General features: G+C 43.4%; 1 protein-coding gene across 1 annotated transcript in view; it reads left to right on the top strand.

Annotated features, from left to right (window-relative positions):
* Positions 1-25,589, top strand: part of OTOF (otoferlin) — a 187,330-nt gene that overhangs the window by 122,495 nt on the left and 39,246 nt on the right. The window contains exons 11-17 of the mRNA XM_069071807.1: positions 5,125-5,187; positions 5,531-5,615; positions 20,079-20,238; positions 20,851-21,037; positions 22,104-22,290; positions 23,974-24,197; positions 24,936-25,044. Coding sequence (XP_068927908.1) covers positions 5,125-5,187; positions 5,531-5,615; positions 20,079-20,238; positions 20,851-21,037; positions 22,104-22,290; positions 23,974-24,197; positions 24,936-25,044 — 1,015 coding nt within the window. The remainder of the gene's footprint in view (positions 1-5,124; positions 5,188-5,530; positions 5,616-20,078; positions 20,239-20,850; positions 21,038-22,103; positions 22,291-23,973; positions 24,198-24,935; positions 25,045-25,589) is intronic.

Below are 25,589 nucleotides of genomic sequence, written 5' to 3'. Positions count from 1 at the left end.
GATAGATAGATAGATAGATAGATAGATAGATAGATGGATAGATAGATGGATGGATGGATGGATGGATGGATGGATGGATAGATAGATAGATAGATAGATAGATAGATAGATAGATAGATAGATAGATAGATAGATAGATAGATAGATAGAGGCATATATTAATATAGATATAGATATTGCTATATATTCATATAGTCCTACACAGCTGCTAGGTCTTCCACAAATCACAGCAGTCACTGCCAATCCAGTTGCCCTGGGGCAGCTTAGCTTGAAGGTCACTTGTCCCACCCTCCAGCCTCTTCCAGAAACACCATTGGTCCCAGGTCCACACCTTTTACTCTGTTGGGGTAGGGTACAGAGCCTAGAGACCTATGTGTTAGGTTTGTTCCTCCCCTTCTAAGGAATAACTACATAGTTGCTTCTTAAAGAAGTTTTCTGCAATTGCCTGAACCTCTTTCCAATCCCTCTGGAAAACTGGAATCTTATGGACTAGGGTGGGGAAGTGAGTATCAGTAAAGATCCTATGCCCTCCAGCCATTTGTATTCCCTGCAGGCAACTAGCCCCCTAGCCCCACCTAAAGACTTACAGGAGAAAGCAGAGGGACAGTGGTAATGGAATTCATGCTTCAATCAATGAATGGATTAAGTGCCTACTATGTTCCAGGAAATCCACTAGATGCTAGAGGTGAAAAGACCTCCCCTCCCTCCCTTTCCCTCAGGGAGCTTCTATTCTACCGGGAAGATAAGATATATATATACACAGAATATTTTTAAAGTTTTCATTTTATTTCATTTGTCAATTCAAAAGTATTTATTTTATCTCTCTCCCACCCCTCCCCAAAAGTAAAAGGGTGGGGGGGGAGCCCTTGTAACAATAGCTGTTTATCAATGTTTCTGTCCCACTTGTAAAGATAATTTTTTTAGCTGAAGTATAAAACTTTATATTTATTTCTATTAAATTTCATCTTGCCAGATTCAGCCCCATACTCTAAACTGTCAAGAATTTTTTGGATCCTAACTATGCAATCCAGTCTATTAGCTAGCTCTCCCAGCTTTGTTTCATCTGCAAATGTGATAAGCAACCTATCTTATCTTTATTTATCATTTTTTCAGTTAGCAAGTTTGCATTTTCTCTTCCTCCCATATACCCTTCTCAAATTGGAAAAATAAAAGTCTTGTAACAAATGTATAACCAAGCAAAAACAAGGCCCCGCACTGTCCATATCCAAAAACATATGTCTCATTTGATGTACAGGAGATGGAGAGCCTGCTTGCTTCATCATTTGCCCTCTGGAATCTGGTTGGTTATTGCAATGATGGGAGCTCTTAAGTCATTCAAAGTTCTGTGTCTTTAGAGTGTTGTTGTTAGTGTGTAAATTGTGCTCCTGGTTCTGCTCATTTCACGATGTACCAGTTCATACAATGGTTCCAAGATTTCTCTGAAGTCAAATCTTTCATTATTTCTTGCAATATGACCATCTTCCATTATATTCACATATAATAATTTGTTCTAAGGTTGACGTCTAGGGGTGCTCGAACCCTGACATTCAAGGGCAATAAATTTGACCCAAACCTTCTTTCAGTCAAACACAAGGCTTAGCGATTTTAAGAATCGCCCTTTTCTAACTCTTTATAGAAAAAAGACTAGTAGGAAGATCTGAATGGGAGTGACCAGTAGGCTGGGGTAACTATGAGAAGGGGTCTAGAAGATCTGGATGGGAGTGACCAGTAGTCTGGGATGACTGGGAGGTAACAGGGAAGGACCAGGAAGGGCTAGGTGCCCCAGGGACCTAGGTCAAGTGAAAGGGGTCTAGATGTAATTAAGGGTGGGAAGTAACCTGGGGCCATCCAGACAATGAAAGCCTGGGCTAGGTTAGAGGTAACAGAGAATTGGAGATTTGGGCTTAGGCCACAATGAAAGGCCAGTGGACTGGGTTAGTTTGATACCTCAGCAAACTCCAGAGACTTGGCCATATGGGAAAGTTCAAGGAAAGTTCAGGGATGGGGGTTCCCAGACCCCATACCCCATCACTACCATTCATCAATTGATGAGTATCTCCTTAACTTTCAGTTCTTTACTACTTCAAAAATAACTAACTGCTATAAATATTTTTTCACATGAGTCCTTTTCATCTTTCTTTGGCGTGTAGGTGTACTATTAATATCACTTAGTCAAATAGTATAAATAATTTTGTGACTTTGGGGGCATATTTCCAAGCTGCTTTCCAGAATGGCTTGGAATTCACAGTACCACCAATAGTATTGCCAACAATGCCTCAACATGCCTATTCCACCTATGTCTATAACAAGTAATTGATACAGAGAGCAAATGGCAGAATAGGGATTCAAACCCAATTTTTGACCACAGATCTAAAGTACTCTACACTGTACTAGTGAAATATAATGTAAAAAGCATATTGCATAGATTAAAACACTATAGAAATACAAGCTAGTAGTAGTAGTAGCAAGGGACACATCCTTGATTGTGGAAAAGTCCCTAACCAATATAAAGGTCGAGTTTTCCTTAAGAGACCCCAAGACAGAAACCCACAATGGTCTCCTGGTGTTTAAGGAAAACCCCTTAAAGGAGCATTTTGGAAGCAAAATACAAAGGCTTACCAGGTAAACACCTGTAACAACCACAATAACAATGAACAGCATTTGTATAATGTTCTAAGGTTTGCAAATGCTTCACTATGTCATTTGACCCCTATGGGTCAACCTTGTGAGACAAGTGCTATTATTATCTACATTTTCCAGATGAGAATCCTGAGGTTGAGAAAAGTGAATTTTCTTGCCCAAGGTCACATGACTAGGAAGAGTCTGAGGAGGGATTTGAACTGAGGTCTTCCTAACATGTCTAGCACTCCATTCCCTATGCCAAGCCAATCATTGCATAAGCCTCAGTCATTCTCTGGAGCCCATTTTCCCTTCAACATTCTAACATAGCAAAGATCTGTCATTTTCTTCCCCATGTGAGTATTTCCCCATCATTGAGGTAGATTACAACCCCTTTGTAAACCATCTTCAAGATTTACATAACCAAAAAATCAACAGCCTTGTGGCCAACCTGGAATTGAGCCTCTCACTACTCACAAGTCACAACTCAGCTAAGGCCAGTCACCACATAACATACACAGTTGATGCTGAGCCTAGACTTGAAGTTTTTCTATCTTGGAAGACCATGACAGAACTGGCTTTCCATTGGCTCCGCAGGCTTTGAGAACCCAACCTCACCTCAACACAAGAGTCTATGAAGCAAGACTTTGGCCAAGGGGGATCCTCTATTTGTTTTTACCAAATTCTTCCATTTCTTTCATCCTTATGTAGGTCTTCTCTGAGATCCTGACTGGATGGCCCATTGTTTTTCACTAACCCAAATACTCTAGCCCTGTGTTCATTCCTTGTCCTTTCCCTATAAAGGATCCTTCCTTTAGCTCAAAACATTCTCACGATTATATGAACTTTCTTTCTTGCTCATTTAAACAATTGTGTTCCTGAGACTGAGCTCTCCACTCCTTACGAGTTCACCTTCGGTAGGTTTCCCATTGTCACAGACTCTATGTGGGTTCCTCAAAACCATTCCCAACAAATTCACGTAGACTCAGTTCAATTCAGTGAAAGTTGATTAAGCAAGGTTCTTATTTGGTTTGATTTAGTTTTTGGTTTGGGTCCAGACCTATGATTTTTACCAATGTGGCACCTTCTGGTATGAAAACTGTTACCACCAACAGTCAGTGCCACTCGAGGTGTCTGAGGCGCTGAGGAGTTAACTGACTTTCCCAGGATGACAAAGCCAGTCTGTGTCAGAGGCAGGATTTGAACTCAGACTATCCTGATCCTAAACTAACTCTATCCATCATGCAACAAAGACCAAAAAATGAAACTATAGCTCATGAAAAGATTTTACATTCTGGAGGAATGGGGCGGGGGGGGGGGGAAGGGGAAACAGAGAAGAAGGAAGACACAAGTACACAAGCAAATAGCAACCTTTTATAGACTTTTTTTATAGACTTAGGTCCACCTCATCTCATCATTGACAGTTTTCTGCATCCTAGATCTAACATGTGTGAGTATAAGAAACCAAGGTCTTCCTTAGTCTTTATGCAAATCACAACCACATCTCCATGGTCTTGGTCAGGAGCCCAACACCAAACCAGGGAAATGTGGTTTGGGATTTACTCAATCAAAAACACTTATTAACCACTTCCTATGGGCCAGGTAAGAGCTAGCTGCTGAGTGCTGGGAATACAAAGAGAGAAGCAGAAACAGTCCCTGCCCTCAAGGAGTTTATATTGAATTGGGGGAGATAAGCAGTGTTTGGCACATAAAAGATGAAATGCATATGTAATCAATAAATAAGTGCCAACTATTAACCAAGCCCCATAAAAACTGGACCCATAAAAACAAAAGTGAAACAGGGTCTGCACCCAAGAAGTTTCTATTCTACCCTATTTCTGTCTCTGTATCTCTCTCTGTGTTTCTGTGTCTCTCTGTCTCTCTGTCCCTGTCTCTCTGTCTCTGTGTGTCTGTTACCCAGGGTCACATGCATATTAAATATAATTGTGATGTGTTATCAGCCCTTGCTCCTCTTCATGACCCCAACTTCCACAAAGATCAGTTCCTCTAGCTACTGGGGCCACACTTTCTCCTCCCACTCTAGGCCCTGCCTTCCCTGGTCCAGGGCCCAGAGATAAGGAATGAGTTCTACTGGCCTCACTTCTAGGCCCCTGGAGCTGTTGGTAATAGGGAACAATGAATGCTGATTGCTCCTGACCAATATTAGTGAAGCAGCTGGTTCTGACATATCCATATCACGATTGTAAATCAGGGTTCTAGTGCATCCTGGGTTTCACAACATCCTGCTCCTATCAGCACTGGCCCAGCCCTAAGGGCAGGGTGCCAGGGATCCTTTCCAATTAGTGACTCCTGTCAAGCAAGGGGTCCCCCTCCCCAGGGAGGAACCAGGCTCTCCTTTGTCCTAACTCCATGGCTAAGGGGAAATGGCAGGATCTCCTGCCATCAACCAGAGCCATGTTGGGGGGTGCAGACGGGCACTGCTAGGAGGAAGGGTCTGGGCACTGCCAACTGGGTGACATGGAGACCTGGATCCTTCCCCCCCAGTACTTTGTCTTCGACTTCCACGTCTCTCCTGATGTCATGTTCGACAAGATCATCAAGATCTCGGTGAGTGTGGGCAGCAGCCCTGAGCACGTGCAGCTGAGAGCAGGGGGCTCAGTACAGGAAAGGCTGAGAGCAGGGGATGCCAGCAAGGCCTCTGAGGGCAGCCCCTGCTCTGCCAATGCCCTCCCCCATCTCACGGCCCCTTCCACCCTCCCCAGATTCATTTAGACAGTTCCCAATGACTGATTGCACTCAGGCTAAAGAATCAAGCAGGCCACTCAATTTCCCAAATCCCCAGAAAAGACTGATGTACTCACTGCCCCCATCCCAGTTAACCCAACCCCATCCCCTGTGGATGGACAGCCCTATACTACTCTGACTGATGGCTACTGATTCTGCCCGGAAGGTGATTCACTCCAAGAACCTTCTCCGGAGTGGAACCCTGGTGGGGTCCTTCAAGATGGATGTAGGAACTGTGTACCTGCAGCCAGGTGAGTAGAGCGGTCCCCAAACTGCCTCGTGTCTAACGGCGAGCCTGGTGAGTAATCAGGTACAACACAGTGTAACACTCTCGCTTGCCTGAGCACCTCTTATGGGAGTGTGAGGTTGAGACCGGCTGTTACAGGAGGGGGACTCAGAGGAAATGCAACTCAGCCACTGCTCTCACTGAGTTTATTACCCAGGACAGAGCCTGAAACAGTGGAAAAACCAAAAAGCACCTTGGAGGCCATCATTTTACAGAGAAGGAAACTGAGGCTAAATCAGTGAAGTCACTTGACCAATATCTCATAGCTAGTACATAGCAGAAGCGGGATATGAACCCACATCCTCTGACTCTAGAAACAGTGCTCTTCTCACTACATAACACTGCTCCCCCCAGAACTATCATAAGACTTAGAGCTGGGGCTCAGCTAATCCAACTTCCTCCCATTTTACAGAGGAGAAAACAAAGACTCAGAGATGTTAGTTCAGGGGTGGGGAGCCTGCGGCCTCGAGGTCACCTGTGGCCTTCTAGATCCTTGAGTACAGCCCTTTGACTGAGTTCAAGTTTTACAGAACATGTCCTTTTATTAAGGGGATTTGTTCTGTGAAGTTTGGAGTCAGTCAAAGGGCCATGCTTGAGGACCTAGAGGGCCACAGGTGGCCTCCAGGTCACAGGTTCCCCTCTGCATAAGGTCACACAGGACCATCAGGATTCCGCCCCAAGTTGGCCAACTCCAGCACCCTTCCTGGTAGAGGTCACTGCCTCCTGTGCTTACTTACACAGAGCCCAAGGCCAAATGCTATTAAATGCAGAGAAGAGCTCCAGATAAATCACTATATGAAATTTGAAGCAGAAGGAATTGTTTTCATCTGTGCCAAGCAGGGAAGGCTTCATGGAAGAGATGCTGCTAACTAAACTAGGCCTTTAAGGAAAAAAAGGATTTCAGCAGGTGGGGAGAGGGAAGGAGTCAACTCTGGACTTTCATAAGCAGCAGCACACAGCCGGCTGAGCAGCCACTGGGGGACAGCAAGGCTGGGGCAAGAGGTGCTTCTTAGAGAACCAGAATTTAGAGGCACTGACAGAACTTTTCATTCCTTCAGCAGCTACCAAATGGCACTTAACTGGGGGAGTGGGGGGCAGGAATCAACATTTATTAAGCACCTACTGAGTTGCAGAGCAGGTGCCCATAAGTGAGTTTCCTCCATACAAGGAGCTCCCAATACTGGTGAAATCAAAACACAGAAGACTCTGAGGCATAAAGAAGAGAGTGCTGGCCTTGGAGCCTGCTTGGTCTGGGTTCAAGTCCTACCTCCAACATTATAAGTGTAGAGAAGATCCTCATTTGTTTGGGTGAAGAAAACTGTTTGCTTGTTTGTATTTTTGGTTTTTTTGGTTTGGGTTTGGTTTTTTTTTTCTTTTTGCAAAATCCAGGAGTTTTTCTTTTACCAGTGAAATCACCAGACAGGTCCTTATTTCTGGTCTCTATGTATAAAGCCCTGGAGATAGGAGATGAGGACTAGGCCTGTAATTTCACTAGTAAAGGGAAAAACTCCCCAATAAGGAAACTTCTTTGTCAAAGCAAATCAGTGCCTTCTCTGTAAGTTATCATTTTAGAGAGTTGCCTAGAGATCTGCGGCGTTGAGGCATTTGTCCAGAATCATATAGCCAGCATGCAAGAGGCAGGTCTTCCTGACTCTGAGGCTAGCACTCTGTCCACTGTGCAACACTGATCCATAGGCATCAGTATGACAAGCATGATGTGGTCCCTGCCCCCCAGAAGTTGTCCTTCCACACCCACCTTGTCTGCCCCTAGTCACAAAGGAGATGACCTTCCCATAACATCCTTAGGGACAGCTAAGTGGCACTACAGTGCACAGAGTGTACTCATCACCCTGAGTTCAAATGCAGCCTCAGACATTGTGTGACCCTAGACAAGTCACTTTACCCTGTTTGCCTCAGTTTCCTCATCTGTAAAATGAGCTGGAGAAGGAAATGGCAAAACACTCCAGTGTTTTTGCCAAGGAAACCTCAAATGGGGTCACAAAAAGTCAGACACAACTGAACAACAACATAAGAAGCTTTAAGGTTTGCAAACCACTTTACATAAATACCATCTCGTTTTTTTCTTACAACAAGCCTAGGAGAGAGGTGCTATTTTATTCCCATTTTGTAGATGAGGAAACATTTACAGATAGAGGGTAAGTGATTTTCCCAGGACTATACAGCTATTAAATGTCCAAGCCTGGATTTGAACTCAGGTCTTCCTGACTCTGGGCCCAGTGTTCTATCCACAGAGCCATCTAGCTGCCTTCTACATGCATGGAATACCTAGGCCTTGCTGTGGTTCTCTGCACACAGTGCATGTCAGCCAGCTGACAAGTAGCCAGATACCCACAACTTGATTAATAACTGTTTGCCTACACCCTGATGAGGGACTGCAGACACACAAGGAGGAGAAGGTGTTTCTGTAACATTCCAGTGCTTGAGGCAGCTCACATCAGGCCAGTAAAAGGACACCCCTTGGTGAAAGGTGCCACCTGATCATCATCAAGGCACGGCATCCCAGTAAATGTATCAGCTGGGAAGGAGGAAGAGAAGGCACAGGATACACCTAAATTAATAAGTAACCACCGACGTGGCTCAGTGACCAGGAACTAACAAAGTGGCCGAGCTTGGCAAAGGGCCACGCGCTTGTACATGTGTCTCAGTGATTAGTCATGCATCCTCAGCTCGTGATGCAGTAGACAGTATATTGGATTTGCAGCCAGAGGACCTGGGTTTGGATCATAGTGGTGCTGCTGTGTGACCTTGAATAAATCACTTGGTGTCTCTGAGAGCATCATTTTTCTCTCTGTGAAATGAGATTGGACTAAAGGACATCTAAGGTTCTCTCTATATCCAAATCTATTAGCCTGTAAATTTAGTGGGCACTTAGAACCTCAAAGAAAATGTAGGTATTCTCCTACAACACATCGCAGTCCCCATTGGTATGTTTGCCTACAGCTTTGCAAACACCATTTAGAGTGGTATCTTCTCAGGGCTCAGCATACTCTTAAATCGTGATGGTTGGCAGAGTAAGTAACGTGCTTATGTGTCCGTTGTAGGCCTAAAGCTTAGGCAAAAGAGAGGGAAAAATATGGAGGAGCAGGAAAAGTGCCTATAGTGGGGAATGATGGAAAGAATGACAATTGGCCAACATCTGCTGTGTGCAGAGAAGCCCAGAAGTGACTAAGGTACTTACTCTATGCAGGTAGAAGGTAGCTGGGTGGTTCAGTGGACAGGGCACTGGGCCTGGAACTGTCCTTCCATATGACAAGGGATTACATCCAGTCTGACCCCTGGTCAAGTATCTGATAACCCCTGTGACATAGTTTAACAAGGTATGGTAGAAAGAACAGCAAACTTGTAGTCAAAAGACCTGGTTTCACATTCTCACTTTGCTGTGTGACTCTAGACAAATCACTTTAACCTTTCTAAGCCTCCTAATCAGTATCTTGGAAATAGGGTAATGCTGCTGCCTAGATCACAGGTTTGTTAGGAGGAAAGTACTTTGTACTTGGTAAATGGGAGCCATTAGAGTCGACGCTATTCACATCTATACAACCTGATGAGTGGCTGTAAACATGAGTAGCTGAGAACCTGCTTCATCATAGAATGATGGTTGGCCAGGGTCACTGCGTCATTCAGGGACATGAATTATCTTCCCTCTGCTGCATTTTATGCTGGTATGATAGTTTAAGGGTCCAGATGACATTATAGAAGATAATTACAAAAGCCATCTCTTTACTGAAGGCTTTCCCCACCACAGTCAAACAAGTAAGCAGGACAATCGCTGTCTCTCTTCTTATTGTTTAGTCATTTCAGTCATGTCTGACTCTTCATGACCCCATCTGAGATTTTCTGGGCAAAGATACTAGAGTGGTTTTCCATTTCCTTCTCCAGCTCATTTTACAGATGAAGAAACTAAGGCAAATAGGATTAAATGACTTGCCCAGGGTCACACAGCTAGTGTGTGTCTGAGGCTACATTTGAACTCAGGTCTTCCTGACTCCAGGCCTGGCACTCTATCTACTTTGCTACACAGCTGCCCCTAAGTATTGTAATCCCTATTTTAAAGATAAGCAAATGCTGAAAGAGTGACTTGTCCTCTATCTAATGGCTCATCCGTTAGAGTCAGGGATTAGGCCCAGATATCCTGACTCTAATTTCTGTGCCCTTGCAGCTATCCCTATGTAAGAGGTTATCCAAGTCTCATGGATATAGAAAAGGTTAGGTGCTACATCTTCAGTCTGATCTGGATTAGTTAGCTATTTCTCCATCAATCAAAGCATAGGGAACAGATATGAAGTCTGGCTTAAAAAATAAGCCTTGCAAAGATCTAAAGTGAATAATATAAATGAAGGAGTATTGACTTCAGTTGGATTTTCTTTTGGTCCATGTTGACATGATCCCAAAGCAACCAGTTGACAAATCAATTAAATAATAAATCAATTAGTTAAACCAATTGTTTGATTAAATTAGTTCAAAACCAGTGTGTAAATCAATTTGAAATTTTTTCAGGCTTCCATTTGGTATATTCATTATAAAGAAGGAATGGCTGATAACAGTTATTCATATGAAAAAGAACTGGAAGTCATAGTGGACCACACTTTTTTTTTTTTGGAGGGAGAGAAGGTATGGCAATTGAGGTTAAGTGACTTGCCCAAGGTCACACAGCTAGTTTTGTGTTAAGTGTCTGAGATCATATTTGAACTCAGGTCCTCCTGACTCCAGGGCCAGTGCTCTATTCACTGAGCCACCTAGCTGCCCCACCACACTTTCAATATAACTCAGAGGATTATAGTATCATAGATACATTTAGGATTGAAAAGAACACTATAAGTCATCTAGTCTAACCCCTTCACTTACAAATTAGGAAACTGAGACCAAAAGAATTTGATAAGTCACTTATCCAAGTTAAATTATTCTCATTTTAGGTATAGGTAGCTGTCAAATGTTACCCAAAGTCACCCAAGTGGTAAATGGCAGAGCTAGGATTTAGAGCCTGGTCCCCAAACTCCAAATCCAGCATTTTTTCCACTGTATGAGTTAACATTGTGATTTGGCAGTTTAAAATATCTAATATTGTTTTAGGCAGCTTTAAGAAAGGCAAAGTGTCCAAGACTAGGGAAGTGACAGTCCTGCTAGATTCTATCCTGGTCAGACCACATTGCGTTCCAGTCTGGGTATCACATTTCATCACACTTTGAGAAAGATGTTGATAAGATAGAGAATGTCCGGAAATGGATAACAGAAGTCAATCGATGCACATGTAGCATTTGCTTGCTATGTCCCAGACACTGCACAGAGTACTGGGAATACAAAGAAAGACAAAAACAACGATCCCTGCCCTCAAGGAGCATATATTCTAACGGGAACAAAAGCCTGAAGATAACTCGTTACACAGGAGACATATACAGGGTTGTTGTTCAGTAGTTTCCATCGCATGCGATCCTTTGTGACCCTGTTTAGCCTTCAGGAGGTGATTGGTAGATTCTTTCCATTTCTCTTTTACCCTCTGTTTCTAGAATATCAGGGAAGTTTTCCTTGATAATTTCTTAAAAGATGATGTCTAGGCTTTTTTTTTCACCATGGCTTTAAGGTTGACTAACAATTTTTAAATTATCTCTCCCAGATCTACTTTCCAGGTCAGTTGTTTTTTCCAATAAGACATTTCATTCTGTCTTCTATTTTGTTTTTTCATTCTTTTGGTTTTGTTTTTATTGTTTCTTGATTTCTCATAAAGTCATTAGCTTCAATTTGCTCCATTCTAATTTTTAAGGAATTCTTTTCTTCTGTAAGCTTTTGTACCTCCTTTTCCATTTGGCCATTTCAGCCTTTTTTTTTTTTTTTTGCTTTTTAGAGGGGGGAAGGTAGGGCCATTGGGGTTAAGTGACTTGTGCAACCCCATGGCTAGTTAGTGTTAAGTGTCTGAGGTCAGATTTGAACTTGGGTCCTTCTGACTTCAGGGCCGGTGCTCTATTCACTGCACCACCTAGCCGCCCTTACCAATTCTACTTTTTAAGTAGTTTTTCCCTTCAGTAAATTTTTGTGCCTCTTTTTTCCATTTGGCCAATTTTGCTTTTCAAGGCATTCTTCTTCTCATTGGCTTTTTGCACCTCTTTTACCACTTGACCTATTCTGGTTTTTAAGGTGTTATTTTCTTCAGTATTTTCTTTTTATCTTCTTTACCAAGCTGTTGACTCCTTTTTCATGATTTACGTGCATCACTCTCATTTTTCTTCCCAATTTTCCCTCTACCTCTCTTACTTGATTTTATCTTCTTTTTTTTTTTGAAAGGTGGGTGGAAGGCAGGGCAATTGAACTTAAGTGACTTGCCCAAGGTCACACAGCTAGTAAGTGTTAAGTGTCTGAGGTCAAATTTGAACTCAGGGCCTCCTGACTCCAGGGCCTGTGCTCTATTCACTGTATGACCCAGCCGCCCCTCTTAATTGGTTTTAAAAATCCTTTTTGAACTCTTCCAAGACCTAAGACAAATTTACATTTCTCTTGCAAGTTTTGGATGTAGAAGCTCTGACTTTGTTATCTTCTTCTGAGTGTGTATTTTGATCTTCCTTGTCACCATAGTCACTTTCTATGATCAGAATTTTTTTCTGTTGTTTGCTCATTTTCCTGTCTATTTCTTAACTTTTAATTCTTTGTTAAAGTAGGGATCTACTTCCAGGGTGAAGGGTGCACTTCAGGTGTTTGTACAACTGTTTTCAGAGATACTTCTAGGGACCTGAAAGTTTTCAATTCTTCCAAGGTGGTATGATCAAAGAAGAGGTACATTTACTACTCTCCTGGTCTGTACTCTGGTCGTGAATGACCACAAGCACTCTTTCCTGCCCTGGAACTGTGACAAGGGTGCTCCTCCTCGCCCTGGGACTACCACCCAGGGCTGTGACCCAGATCTGAGCAGTGAGCAAAGCAACAGAGTCTTGCCCTCAGGGGTGGCTAGGTGGAGCAGTGAGTAAGAGCAGGCCCTGGGAGGACTCAGATACTTAACACCCCCACACACACAAAAAAAACTGGCTTTGTAACCTTGGACAAGTTACTTAACCCCAACTGATTTAAAAAACAAAAAAGAGTCTTGCCCCCAGTGCTAGCAAAGAGATCCCTGTAATGTCTTTCTGACCAGTCATTTGATCCCCTTACTGTCTGTGGACCAGTGGCTCCCAAGACCTGCTCCTGCTCAGCTGGGGCCAGGTCTGTGTGCTTGTGCGGCCTGTACTGGGCTGTGCCCCACTCTCACCCAGAGACAACAGACCTTTCCTGCTAGACTTCTAAGTTGTCTTACTTCACACTGTCCTTTTGTAGATTCTGCCACCTCATGAATTGTTTTATGGCATCATTTTAAGGTGCTCAGAGGGGTTTTAAGGAGAGTTCAGGCAAATTGCTGCGTTTTCTCCTCCATCTTGGTCCTACTTCCTAGGAAAGAGCAATTTCATTTGAATGATGAGATCAGAAGCCAGATTGCAGAGGGTTTAGAAGACAATAAGAGATGAGGAGGTGGGGACAAATATGGGATCTAGAGCCCATGTAGAGAGGCTTGACTTGGCAAGGAGAAGAGCCAGCCTTTCATCTGAGATCAGAATGAGGGAGACTGAGGAAGGACCTTGAGAAAGTGTTAGGGGACAGCTAGGTGGCGCAGTCAATAGAGCACCAGCCCTGGAGTCAGGAGGACCTAAGTTCAAATCCAACCTCAGACACTTGATACTTAACTAGCTGTGTAACCTTGGGGCAAGTCACTTAGCCCCAATTGTCTTGCCTTCCCCCATCCAAAAATAAATTTACATGTAATTGGGAAACATTTAATGAAATAAATAGAAATATATATATACATAAAAAGAAGGAAGTGTTAGATGAGAATTGGATCAATAGAAGGAACTTGGCAATTTAGCTCATGAAGAGAAAATTTACAGCAAGACCTAGGAACTGACTCAAGTATTCTGAAGGGCAGTCATACAGAAAAAGGACTCAATCTATTATTCTGCTTAGTCTCAGAGGGAAGAGCTCACAGCAATGGGAGGAAGTTGAAAAGAGACAATTTTAGGCTTAGTGTCAGGAAATGCTTCCTAAAATTAGAGCTATTCCAAAATAGCTTTGGGAGGTAGTGGGTTCCACTCCCTTGAAGGTCTTCAAACAAAGGCTGGAAAATCATTTGTCTGGCATATTGTAGAAGGGACTCTCACTGCAGGTGTGGATTAAGTTAATTCAAAACCCGGAGGACAAATGTCCTTTGAGATCCTTTCCAAACCCGAGACTGTGAGTTAGTGTGATGTGACGTTATGCTGCCTAGGGAAACAATTCATCAGCAGCTTTTAACTATGAGACCAATGCAGATTCTGGATTCTGTGCAGAGTTTCTCCGACAGAGATTGAAACTATGACCTAGGTTTTTTTAGACTTAATGAAAGTTGGTAACGTCAATTTGGCGCTGGTTGGCCTCAGATGCATCCATGATGGAGTCCCTCTATTCAGGGAGTGTTGGTGATTCCAAAAAGTTTAGCTCTTTGCAGGGCTGTGCTGGTGATAATCAACTCTCTGAAAAAATTAGTGTACCCCCAAACACTTTTAGGTTTCACCCACACTAACATTTTCTCCATCACTTTTTGTAAGTCTAGGAATCAGCAAAACAATAAATCAAGCCCTGATTTGTGGCACTTGTCAATTTCTGAGGTGTGAGAGCTCACATTGAAAATTTAGTAATTGCTTCTCATGAAACAATGCCAGCTGGCTTCAGCACACACTTGGCTATTAGACTTTCTAATTTTAAGATGTCCACCACCTTCCCTCCAGGGTTCAGCATCCTTACCAAATCCTTCAGTGAAAACTAGCTGACAACCAGATTGGCCTTAGATAAAACCTGTCTGTCCTGGTTTGGAGGAAGGGGGGAAGGGAAATGGTTGTCCCTGGTGACAGCAACAGTGATGGAATACAGTTAAGTTTGAGGGTTACACATAGAATCTATAATACTGCCTTTAATTCCTCTGGCCTGGTCAGGACATATGGAGGCAAATACTAGAATGTCATTCAAGACCCACCATAGAATCACAGGAGCATAGATTTAAAGCTGGAGGAGACTCTGAGACCATCAAGTCCAATCTGTTTATTTTATATCTGAGGACTATTGAGGTTAAGTGACATGCCCAAGGTCACAAAGGCAGTGAGTGGTAACAGCAGGATTTGAACTCAGGTCCTCTCTGCAAACTTCTTTTGCAAATGAGTCCCACTGGTTCGTCTCAATCTAAATCATTCAAATCCCAGATCAATCCTTGCTTCTCATAAAAATGAACAGTCCCTTCCCTCAAAGAGCCAATGGTACAGTGGAAAAACACCAAATTTGAACTCAGAAGACGGATTTGAATCCTGACTCTGCCATTTAATTCCTGTGTGACTTTGGGTAAGTCATATAACATCTCTGGGCCTCAGTTTCTCCATCTGTAAAATGAGGGGGTTGGACTAGATGTTTCTCTAAAGTTCCTTCTAAGTCTAAATCTGTTATTTTATTAAGCATGTGATCTTTAACCTCACTGAGACTCGGTTTCTTGACCTGTTTTAGATCAGTGAGGCACCTCTATATGCATACAGCTTCTTTTCCTAAACATCTCCCTTGCTCCTCATTTCTCACTACATTCCAAGCTTCCATGAGATAAAAGTTACTTTCTTTGTAATACATAGTTTTACATTCATTTTCACCACAAAGTAAAACTCATTAAATCAGAGACAGTAGGTCATGAATAAAACAGATCAGTATGAGAGAACTCTAGTTGGTTAAGCAATCGGTTATCAGAGCCATAAGTAAGAGAGGAAAGCTAGGGTTTTTCCCTAAGGCATTGAGAGTTAGAGGGCTCTGCCAACACGTGTCCTCAGCAGTGGTGTAGAAACAGCCTAGCTTAGCACCTAGTTTGTTGTTCAGCCATGTCTGACTCTTCATGGCCCCATTTGTGGTTTTCTTGGCAAGGATACTGGAGTGGTTGGCCATTTTCTTCTGCCACTCATTTTACAAATGAGAAACTGAGGCAAACAGGGTTCAGTGACATACACAGCTTGTAAGTGACTGGGGCCAGATTTGAACTCAGAAAGATGTATCTTCCTGACTTCAGGCCCAGTTGCTCAATCTGCTGCATGGCCTAGCTGCCGTAACACCTAGTTATCAAAGATAATTAGTTAAAATAGGAAGCTAGGTGCCAACCCAAGTAAGCCCCTCCTTGGCTCAGCCCTATCTGGACACTCCCAGTCTCCCCATATGCTCATGGCATCCCAGAGTCTTCGACCCAGGAGGAGTTGGGAGGGATGTGGGGCACAGCTGTCTCAGGGTCTCTATCTCCCCATCATATATCCCCTGTCATCCTCTTCCTACTTCCCCAGGGCCAGTTTCTATTAATTGGCAAACTACTTCACAACAGCTTCTTGCTGCAGAGTCTTTTACCATTCACCTCTTCTGATACTATATCCTCCTAGCTAGTATTGGCAGGAACCCCTAATCAGGAAGCAAGGAATGACCAAAGGTGAGCAGACCCCTGTTTTCCTGTGTTATGCTAAGGTTCTTAACCTGGGATCCATGGACCACACCACCCGCTAAGGAATCTGTGCATTTACTTCAGGGGGTCCATTAACTTGAATGGAAAAAAATTACAACTTTATTTTCACTAACTACTAACTAAAGTTTTTAGTATTTCCTTCTATTATGATTTTTTTTTTTGGCTTTTTGGAGGGCAATTGGGGTTAAGCAACTTGCCCAAGGTCACATGGCTAGTTTTTGTGTTAAGTGTCTGAGGCTGGATTTGAACTCAGGTCCTCCTGACTCCAGGGCCGGTGCTCTATTCACTGCACCACCTAGCCACCCCCTTCTATTATGATTTTGATTTTTTTTAAAAATTTATTCTGAGAAAGGATCCATAGGCTTCACCAGACTGCCAAAAGGGGTCCATGCTGGGATATGCTGGTAAATATTTAACAACTAGCTCCTCTCCCCACCCCCCAAAGTGCTTATCACACACTTTTAAGTTTAATCTATAATATTAGCATGTTTTTCATCACTTTTTTTTTGCATTTTTGGTGGGCAATTGGGGTTGAGTAACTTGCCCAAGGTTACACAGCCATCACTTTCTTAAGTAGAGACAATCAACAAAACACAAAGGCTCAAGGAAGACAAACCCTTGGTCTTAAGTTCCCCAGAATAGACTCAATGCATAATGAGAAATGAGAAAAGGGTGGCAGGGCAGACCTCCCAAAGCACACACTATATTAATCCACAGGGTCTAGAGATGGAAGGCACCTTAAAAGATCATCTAGGGGCAGCTAGGTGAAGCAGTGAATAGAGGTCCTGGAGTCAGGAGGATCCGAGTTCAAATTTGACCTCAGACACTTGACATACAACTAGCTGTGTGACCTTGGGCAAGTCACTTAACCCCAATTGTCTTGCCTTCCCCCCTCCAAAAAAAAAAAAAAAGATTATCCAGACCATGTGCTCATTTTATAGAGGAGGAAACTAAAGCCAAGAAAAGGGGAAATTACTTACCCAAGAGTAAGTGTCAGAGCTAGAATCCAAGCTGAGGAGCCTGACCTAGGCTAAGTGACTCAGTCTCCAAAAAGCTCAACCTAAAGACTGGTTTCTCCACTTTTCATATTTCTTCAGATACAAAAACTCCTAAGAAATAGTCATACAATCAGGTAAGACCCCAATTATCAGTACACAATATAACAGGGATTAGTTGCTAACCAGCTAAGAGCAAACCTGAGCCTCTCGGGTATGGTGACCATGAAAAAGTGGGATGGCAGGAAGGAGGTGAGAAAACACTGATGAAGGAGGTGGGAGGGCATTCTCAGGGCCAGGCTATACAAAATTATGCAGCTTTTGGTTGGAGCAAACACAAATTTGTGTGAATCATTTGGCAAGTGTAGGGAGCTCAGGGGGATGCAGACCACTCAATGTCCTTATTAAGGCCCATGTGAAAATTGGACCCCCCAAATGTAGACACAAGCTTGATACCAGATTTTAAAGTGTAATAAAGTTCATTTTAAAGATACTTTTAAGAGTTCAAAACAATGAACTAAAAAGTAAACTAATGCTGACTATGTATATTAAAAATGGGTTTTTTCTTTTATCAATGGGTGGGGGAGGGGAGGAAAAAGAATTAGAAATTCAATATAAAATTTAATTTTAAAAAATTGTAAATGAAAAAAGATCAAAATAAACAAATAAAAAGGCCTACCTTTATTGGATCTATAGGCAATAAGTTTTTTTTAAGAAATTAATGACCCAAAAAATATTTATTTAAAATGAAACAGTTTTATTAATTTAATTGTCTTAGATAGCACTGATTTCCTCATATATATGGGGTATCCCAAAAGTCTTGGTGCAATTTTAAACTTGAGTATATATTTTATAGTCATAACTATTTTATTATTATTAGTTATGCTATTATCATACTAATACATTCACATACACCAGTATAATATTATTGAATTATTTCAATCCCTTCAAGGCACATAAGGGAACTCTCTCCAACAACACAGAAATCCCAGGGAAAAGGTCACAGAGCCAGCATGTATCATAGGCAGGGTTTAAACCTGGGTCTTCTTGACTCCCAGGCCAGCAGTCTCCTAATCCAGTTTGTCTCTCACTAAACTCTGTTTGTTTGCTTTGTCTGGATCTGTGGTTTTGTCACGTGGGCAAATGATGTAGAAATGCATCCTCCCTCCCCCATGTAAATTTGATGGACAACTCTTCTGGAAATTAGGGTTTTAGAGAAATGCCTAGGATACTAACAGCCGGTGAAGACACAGTATTCGTCACAGACAAATCTTAAACTGGACACTTCCTAACTCCAAGGCAAACCTTCTCTTAGAGAGCAATGTAGTGAGTTAAAATCATTGATTTCCAAAACAATAATATCAATAAAACAAGCTCACTTTATTAGGTTTTTTAAATTCTTGAGCCATGTTTTTCTCTGCACCCAGACAGGTTAATCAATTAGTCATGTCTAAATCTTTGTGACCCTATTTGAGGTTTTCTTTGCAAAGATGCTAGGGTGACTTGCCATTTCCTTCTCCAGTTCATTTTAGAGTCGAGGAAACTGAGTCAAACCAGGTTAAGTGACTTGCCCAGGGTCACACAGCTAGTAAGTGTCTGGGGCCATATTTGAACTCAGGAAAATTAGTCTTCCTGACTCCAGGCCCAGCATTCTATCCCTGATGCCACCTAGCTGCCCCTCCCAGGCAGGTATTATCTGCCAGTGTGGAGATTAGTTATCCTATTTGTAAATAGGCTTGTTTCTGTATATATATCTTAACATAAGTCTATAGACATATGTTGGGAAGGAAGACAATTAGACAGCAACAGAGTCAAGTCAACAAGCATTCAACTACCTACTGTGGGCCAGGCACTGTGCTAAACACTAGATATACAAAGAAAGGCAAAACTTACGATATTTGTCATATGCAAACAATTAGGTGCATAAAAAGTACAGGAAAAACTGGAAATAATCTCAGAAGAAATGCACTACCATTAAGGAAGAATGGGGAAGTATTGAAAGCACTGGTTTTCAGGGCCTTTGAGAGGCTCCAGGGATATAGGATAAACCTAGAGGGGCAAGCTAAGCTCATAGCAATACTGTAGAGACCATCTTCAGATGAATAGGGAAGATTACATTATTCTGGGGTGGTAAGGTAGCTTGACCATGTTTTCCAATACCCAAGGAATAGTTGCATAGACATGAGGTATAGCAATACAACAATGAAACTAATTCTCTTCTGTGGTTCATGAACTGGCGCTGGAAGCAGTTCCTAAAAGAGCCATTCCAAGGATGCTTTGAGCAAGGGTAGCTTGAAAGCATTTATGTAGTACTGTGGATGGAGTGCTGAGTATGGAGTCAGGAAGACTTGAGTTCAAATCCACCCTCAGATGCTTACCAACTGTGTGATCCTGGGTAAGTCATTTAACCTTTGTCTGCCTCAGTTTCCTCAACAGTAAAATATGGATAAAAATATCCCCTACCTTCCAAGATTGTTGTGAAGATAAAATAATATTTGCAAAGTGCTTTGCAGGTTTTAAAATGCTATATAAATGCTGTTATTAAGAAACCGACAATTGATTAGGTATATGGATTTTTCTATGTCTGACTATTTTTTTTTAATCCCTTTACTTTATGGTCCTACTTCTACTATCCTGGGCATTTAGTTGACATTCCCAGCTCTGAATGAATGCAACTTGAACTATGGTGAAGAGATAGACAGAGGCTTAGGAGTATGGTATGAATCAGTAACTGTCCCATAGCTAATAACCTCTGCTTGCTCCAGGAGCAAATGGTATTTTCTCTAAATAGGCTTTGCCCTTCCCCCTCCCCCACCACTACCCAGAAGAAGGTTAAGTTAGAATTCTGGGAAATGGGAGCAGCACCAAGATCCCTTACCTCCATCTGCAGAACACCAGTTCCATCACAAGTGGGCTATCCTGTCAGACCCAGATGACATCTCAGCTGGGCTGAAGGGCTATGTCAAGTGTGACATCGCTGTGGTGGGCAAGGGAGACAACATCAAGACTCCCCACAAGGCCAACGAAACCGAAGAGGATGACATTGAGGGGTGAGGACTCCCATCTCACCCAATCCCGGGGGTTTCCTGATCCCAACCCTTCCTTTCCCACTGCCTCTGATCCAGCAGAAATGCATTTGCCCCCAGAGCGGCAGTCCCATATGGCCCCAGGGTGTCTACCTGTTTTGCCTCCCATGTAATCTACTTCAGCAGTCCCACATAGTCATTGTCTGTGCCAAAATTCCACAAGGATACAGGCCTATTTTTCAGGAGCCTCAACTAATCTCCCAGAGCCTGCGCATGGCATGTACTGCCTCTCCTCCTCTTTCTAGGCTTCCTTTACTGCTTGCTTAAGTGGGAATAGAAGAGAGAGAGGGGGAAGAACACAGGGACCCAGGGATTTTTACTCTACCTTCCAATAGACAGAGGGCAGAAATCTGAAGGAAAAAAAGAAATATAGGGGGCATCTATTTGGCATACAGATGCCTAAATCTGAGAACAATGCAGGAAACTGCTAGGGATGACAGGGGCAAAAACACCTTTGGGTCCTGGGTCCAGTGGGTCAAAGAATCTGGAGCAAGGTAGGCAGAATGAAGACACAGGTCCTAGCTGAGGGGAAAAGGGGAGCCTGGCTGCAAGGCCCCCAGCTGCATGTGCCGGCAGGAACTTACTGCTCCCCGAGGGGGTGCCTGCTGAGCGCCAGTGGGCTCGCTTCTATGTGAAGATATACCGGGCAGAGGGGCTGCCCCGTATGAACACAAGCCTCATGGCCAACGTGAAAAAGGCATTCATTGGCGAAAACAAGGACCTTGTCGACCCCTACGTCCAAGTCTTCTTTGCTGGCCAAAAGGTACCTGGGAGGGCTTGGGGGGGGGAGTTGCTCAGGATGTCAGTAGTTCAGTCAGTTAATAAATATTTATTAAGCATTTACTATATGCCAGACACTTTGCTAAGTGCTAGGGATTCAAAGAAAGACAAAAACAGGGCCCCTTCCTTTGAGAAGCTCCTAGTCTAATGTGGGAGAGAAGATGCAAACACTTGTGAATACACAAGCTATATACAGTGGCATGTAGAGAGGTTACCCTCAGAAGGAAAACACTAATGGTTTGGGGTGGGGGAGATGGGAAACAGAAGTTTGGCACTTAGATGAGAGAGCTAGCAAGGGACCTAGTGGTTAGAGGAGGGTAGATGGGAAGTAGAGTCTTATCTTTCATTCTTGGGCTTAGAACCTCTCTCTAGAGTAAGGGTTCTTAACCCATGGTCCAAGAGCTTGGTAGATGTCAATGTAGATACAGATACAGATGTAGATATTGATATAAATGTGTGTGTAAGTTTTGATACTCATGTTTCAATATAATTCATTTCCTCCGTGACCCTATACATTTTATTTTATGCATCTAAAAACATTATTCTGAGAAGGGGTCCATAGTCTTCATCAGACTGCCAAAGGTGGCCATGACACAGAAAAAGATTTTAAAATTCCCGCTTTAGAGTTGGGACTAAGAGGTAACAAAAGCAAGAGAGAGTAAGGAAATGAGAACACAAGGAGGAAGGGGAATGGAAGAGGGGAGGCTTGAGGACACAAAAACCCACAGGACAGATATGAACTCATTGGACCCTTGACATTCAGTTCAATTCAAGAAGAACTTGTAAAGCTTATACTCTGTGCCAGGCCATGTGCTTGGTGCTAGGAATACAGAGACGACAACAACAAGAAAAGGAAATAGTCTCTATTGGACATGGCAAAGACCTCAAAACACAGCAGGAGTCAGATCCCCTAACTTCAAAGGGTAGGGAGACCACAGTGCCCAGAGAAGGGAGAATTAGGATAAAAATTAGGGGAGGGGGAAGGAAGTTTACATGAGGTATATTCTCTCTCCTTTCCCTGACCCACTAACATTCCCCCATCTGGACAGGGCAAAACATCTGTGCAGAAGAGCAGCTATGAGCCCTTGTGGAATGAGCAAGTAGTCTTTACAGACCTGTTCCCCCCACTCTGCAAACGCATGAAGGTGCAGATCCGGGACTCAGACAAGGTCAATGACGTAGCCATTGGCACCCATTTCATTGACCTGCGAAAGATTTCCAATGATGGAGACAAAGGTCAGTGGTAAAGACTAGGAGAGGTTGATGACAGATAAGGAGCAGGGAGGAGGGAAGTAGGTGAAAACCCTGAGGTAGATGGGCAATCACATCCAAGAGTTCTCATGGCAGAGTTAGCAGGGTGGATCCCTTATGGTGAAAAGGGTTTTGCCAACAGAACCTGATTCACATGTGTGTATATGTATGTATATATGTGTATATATGTACACATACTTGCATGAAATGTGTGTACATATACACATATACATAAACGAATATATGAATAAATAAATAATTTTTTTAAATAATAAAGAATATTAAAACCAATATTGAGAGGTCAAGGAACAGAGTGGCTTTCAAGTCACTCAGAAGAGACTGGAGCCCACCTAACTACATCCAACCCCTACCCCTCTGCAATCCAGATAACAGGGATGGCCATGGAAGACAAATTGGACTAAATGACCCTTGGGTCTCTCCCAATTCTAAGATTCCTTTGTTCTATGAGGATACCCTAAAAAATACTGTCCCTACAAATGCCATTCCCAGTTTATCTTTATCTTATGGATTTGTGGGGAGTTTGGGGATTCAGACCAATTATTTCTTTAATATAGGGACTTTTCTGCAAGGAAAACATGATCTTATAAACTCCTTCTACAAATGTAAATTGGGCAACTTTTGCAACATAATTTTACAGAGTTGCCTGAGGGCACTGAGAGATTAAATGATGTGCCCAAGATCCTTCAGCAAGTATGTGTCAGAGACAGAACCTGAACCCAGGTTCTATGAAGCCAGATTTCCATCCACTATGCCATGCTTCCTCTCATCTAATAGCTTATCCCTCAGAATGTAAGTTCCTTGAGAGCAGGCCTCGCATTTCATTAGCTCACAAGCCATCCCTACTACCATAAAACAGAGAGCTTTAAACACTCAGCTTGAATCACTCCCCTGCCCAGTTTCCCAAAGAGAGTAGATAACACCCAATAAAGTGCCTAGATGGCACAGGGAATAGAGCATTGGCCCCTGAGTCAGGAGGACCTGAGTTCAAATCCAGCCTCAGACACTTAACACAGAAAAAAAAACTAGCCATGTGACCTTGGGCAAGTCACTTAACCCCAATTGCCCTACCTTCCCTTCTCCAAAAAAAAAAAGTAAGAATAAAATAAAATAAAATCTTAAAAAAAAAAAACTATGAAACCTGCCCCCTCTAAGTCATCCAATCAACACGCCATATCAATCAATCAATAATCCTTTAAGAACCTATTTTGTAGCAGGCATATCATGTCATAAGATTATGTATCCAGAACTGAAAGGGACCATAGGATCACAGATTTAGGACTGGAAGAGACCTTTCTGGTCCAACCCCTTCATTCTACAAGTGAAGAAACTAAGACACAGGAAAGCTGTGATTTGTCCCAAGTAGTAAGTGGTAGGGCTAGGATTTGAACCTAGGTAAGTCCTCAGGTGAAGCCCGGTGCTCTTCCCATTATATCACTCTGTCTCCACACCTTCTTCACAAAGAATTACCTCCCCTTCTTGGGTGAACTCTTCTCCTTTGCACAGAAGCCAGAGGAAGCCAAGGAGTTGGAAGGATGAAGTGATGGGGAGAGCAGCGAGCCCCGCCCTAGATTAGGCCTCCTTCCCAGTTGGGTCTATGGAAGGCTTCCCATCCTACTCTTCTCCAAACCCTCCCTTCCCCTGTTTCAGGCTTCCTGCCTACTCTGGGCCCAGCCTGGGTAAATATGTATGGCTCCACTCGAAACTACACCCTGCTGGACGAGCACCAGGACCTGAATGAGGGACTGGGTGAAGGCGTCTCCTTCCGAGCTCGCCTGATGCTGGGTCTAGCCATGGAGATACTGGACACGTCCAACCCGGAGCTCACCAGCTCCACCGAGGTGCAGGTGGAACAAGCCACGCCCGTTTCTGATGTGAGTCTAGTGCTTGGCCAGGGCTCTAGGCTGGAGCCCCACTGTATCCCAAAGTCTGACCCCATTTAGCCCCGTCCCAACCGAATCTCTCACTCCTTTCATGTCCTACAGTTGGGACTTCAGCCACTCAGCATCCCAAGCTCTACTTCTTGCACATCTGAGTCCAGCAGGGCCACATGTTAACCACCTACTGGGTCTTAGGATATGTCTAGGTCAGAGTTACATGCCACTTTGTCCAAGACTAGCATAGTATCAAGCCCCAAGGGTCTCCCCTCCTGGAGCCCCAGTGCCAGTCCCCTGCATCATGCCAGGGCCTCCTGATGGAGAACTGGCACCCCTTTGCCAGATGACTCTTCCTTATCCTGAGTTTTATCTATCCTCTGCCCAGAGGCCATTGAGAATTCATTTCACCTCATTAAGGTGTTGGTTAGATGCTGATAAATCCAAGTGGGAGTTTCTCACCAGAAATCCTAAACCCAACCTTGCCATTCAATGGTGTCTCTTATGAGCTATAGCTGTCTCTGTTGTTCTGGAGAAAGAATTCAGCCCCAGAACTCTGTAAACCTTGGAGATCAAGGTAGGAACCTCAGAATCCTGTCTGACAATTTTTAGAGGTTAAGGGGAAATACTCCCAGTGTGAAAGCTTTGCCCATAAGAAGCTAGAGGGAGATGCCCTGGTCCCAGAACTTCTCTGCCCAGTCTGTGACTCAGCAGTCCCTCACCCTCCCTCCTCACCAGAGCTGCACAGGGAAAATGGAAGAATTCTTTCTCTTTGGAGCCTTCCTGGAGGCCTCCATGATTGACCGGAAGAATGGAGACAAGCCTATCACCTTCGAAGTCACCATAGGTCAGTGTGGCATGGCTCCTGACTCCCTATCTCAAAACCCTGCACACCAATCTGAGCCCCCTTATCATACTGTCTTCTGCCCTCCCCTTTTCATACACTTACACATGCATAAACACGCACCCAAAAGGTGAAGAAGTCAGGTTCTCCAGGTGAACAGGAGAGCTAAGTCACCACTGGAACACCAGGAAGGGAAAGGACCTCTCCTTTTAAAAGTGTGGAGGTCCCATTCAAGGGTGGGGAGATGATATAGAAACAGGGACATCTCAGACTAGAACTGAACTTTGGCCTTCAGGATGGGCTTCTGGGGAGAATCTGGCATGATGTTAGCATTTAGGAGTGAGGGAGAAAGTAAGGGAGGAAGAAAAGGGAAGAAAAAAGAGGAGAGAGAGCAAGTGGGAAGGAGAGAGAAGGAAAAATATGCTCAGTCTCCTTCAATGCTGCTCTGCTACTAAACCAATGAAACCACTCACCTAGCATCCCTTCTTCCCCCTCCCCTCAGCTCTCTCTCTCTCTCTCTCTCTCTCTCTCTCTCTCTCTCTCTCTCT

This window comes from Petaurus breviceps, unplaced genomic scaffold (genome assembly GCF_028583685.1).
Source record: "Petaurus breviceps papuanus isolate PSGF00001 unplaced genomic scaffold, PetGlider_PUasm1.0 90845, whole genome shotgun sequence".
NCBI lineage: Eukaryota > Metazoa > Chordata > Mammalia > Diprotodontia > Petauridae > Petaurus > Petaurus breviceps.
This window is presented reverse-complemented; position numbering and strand designations above follow the sequence as displayed.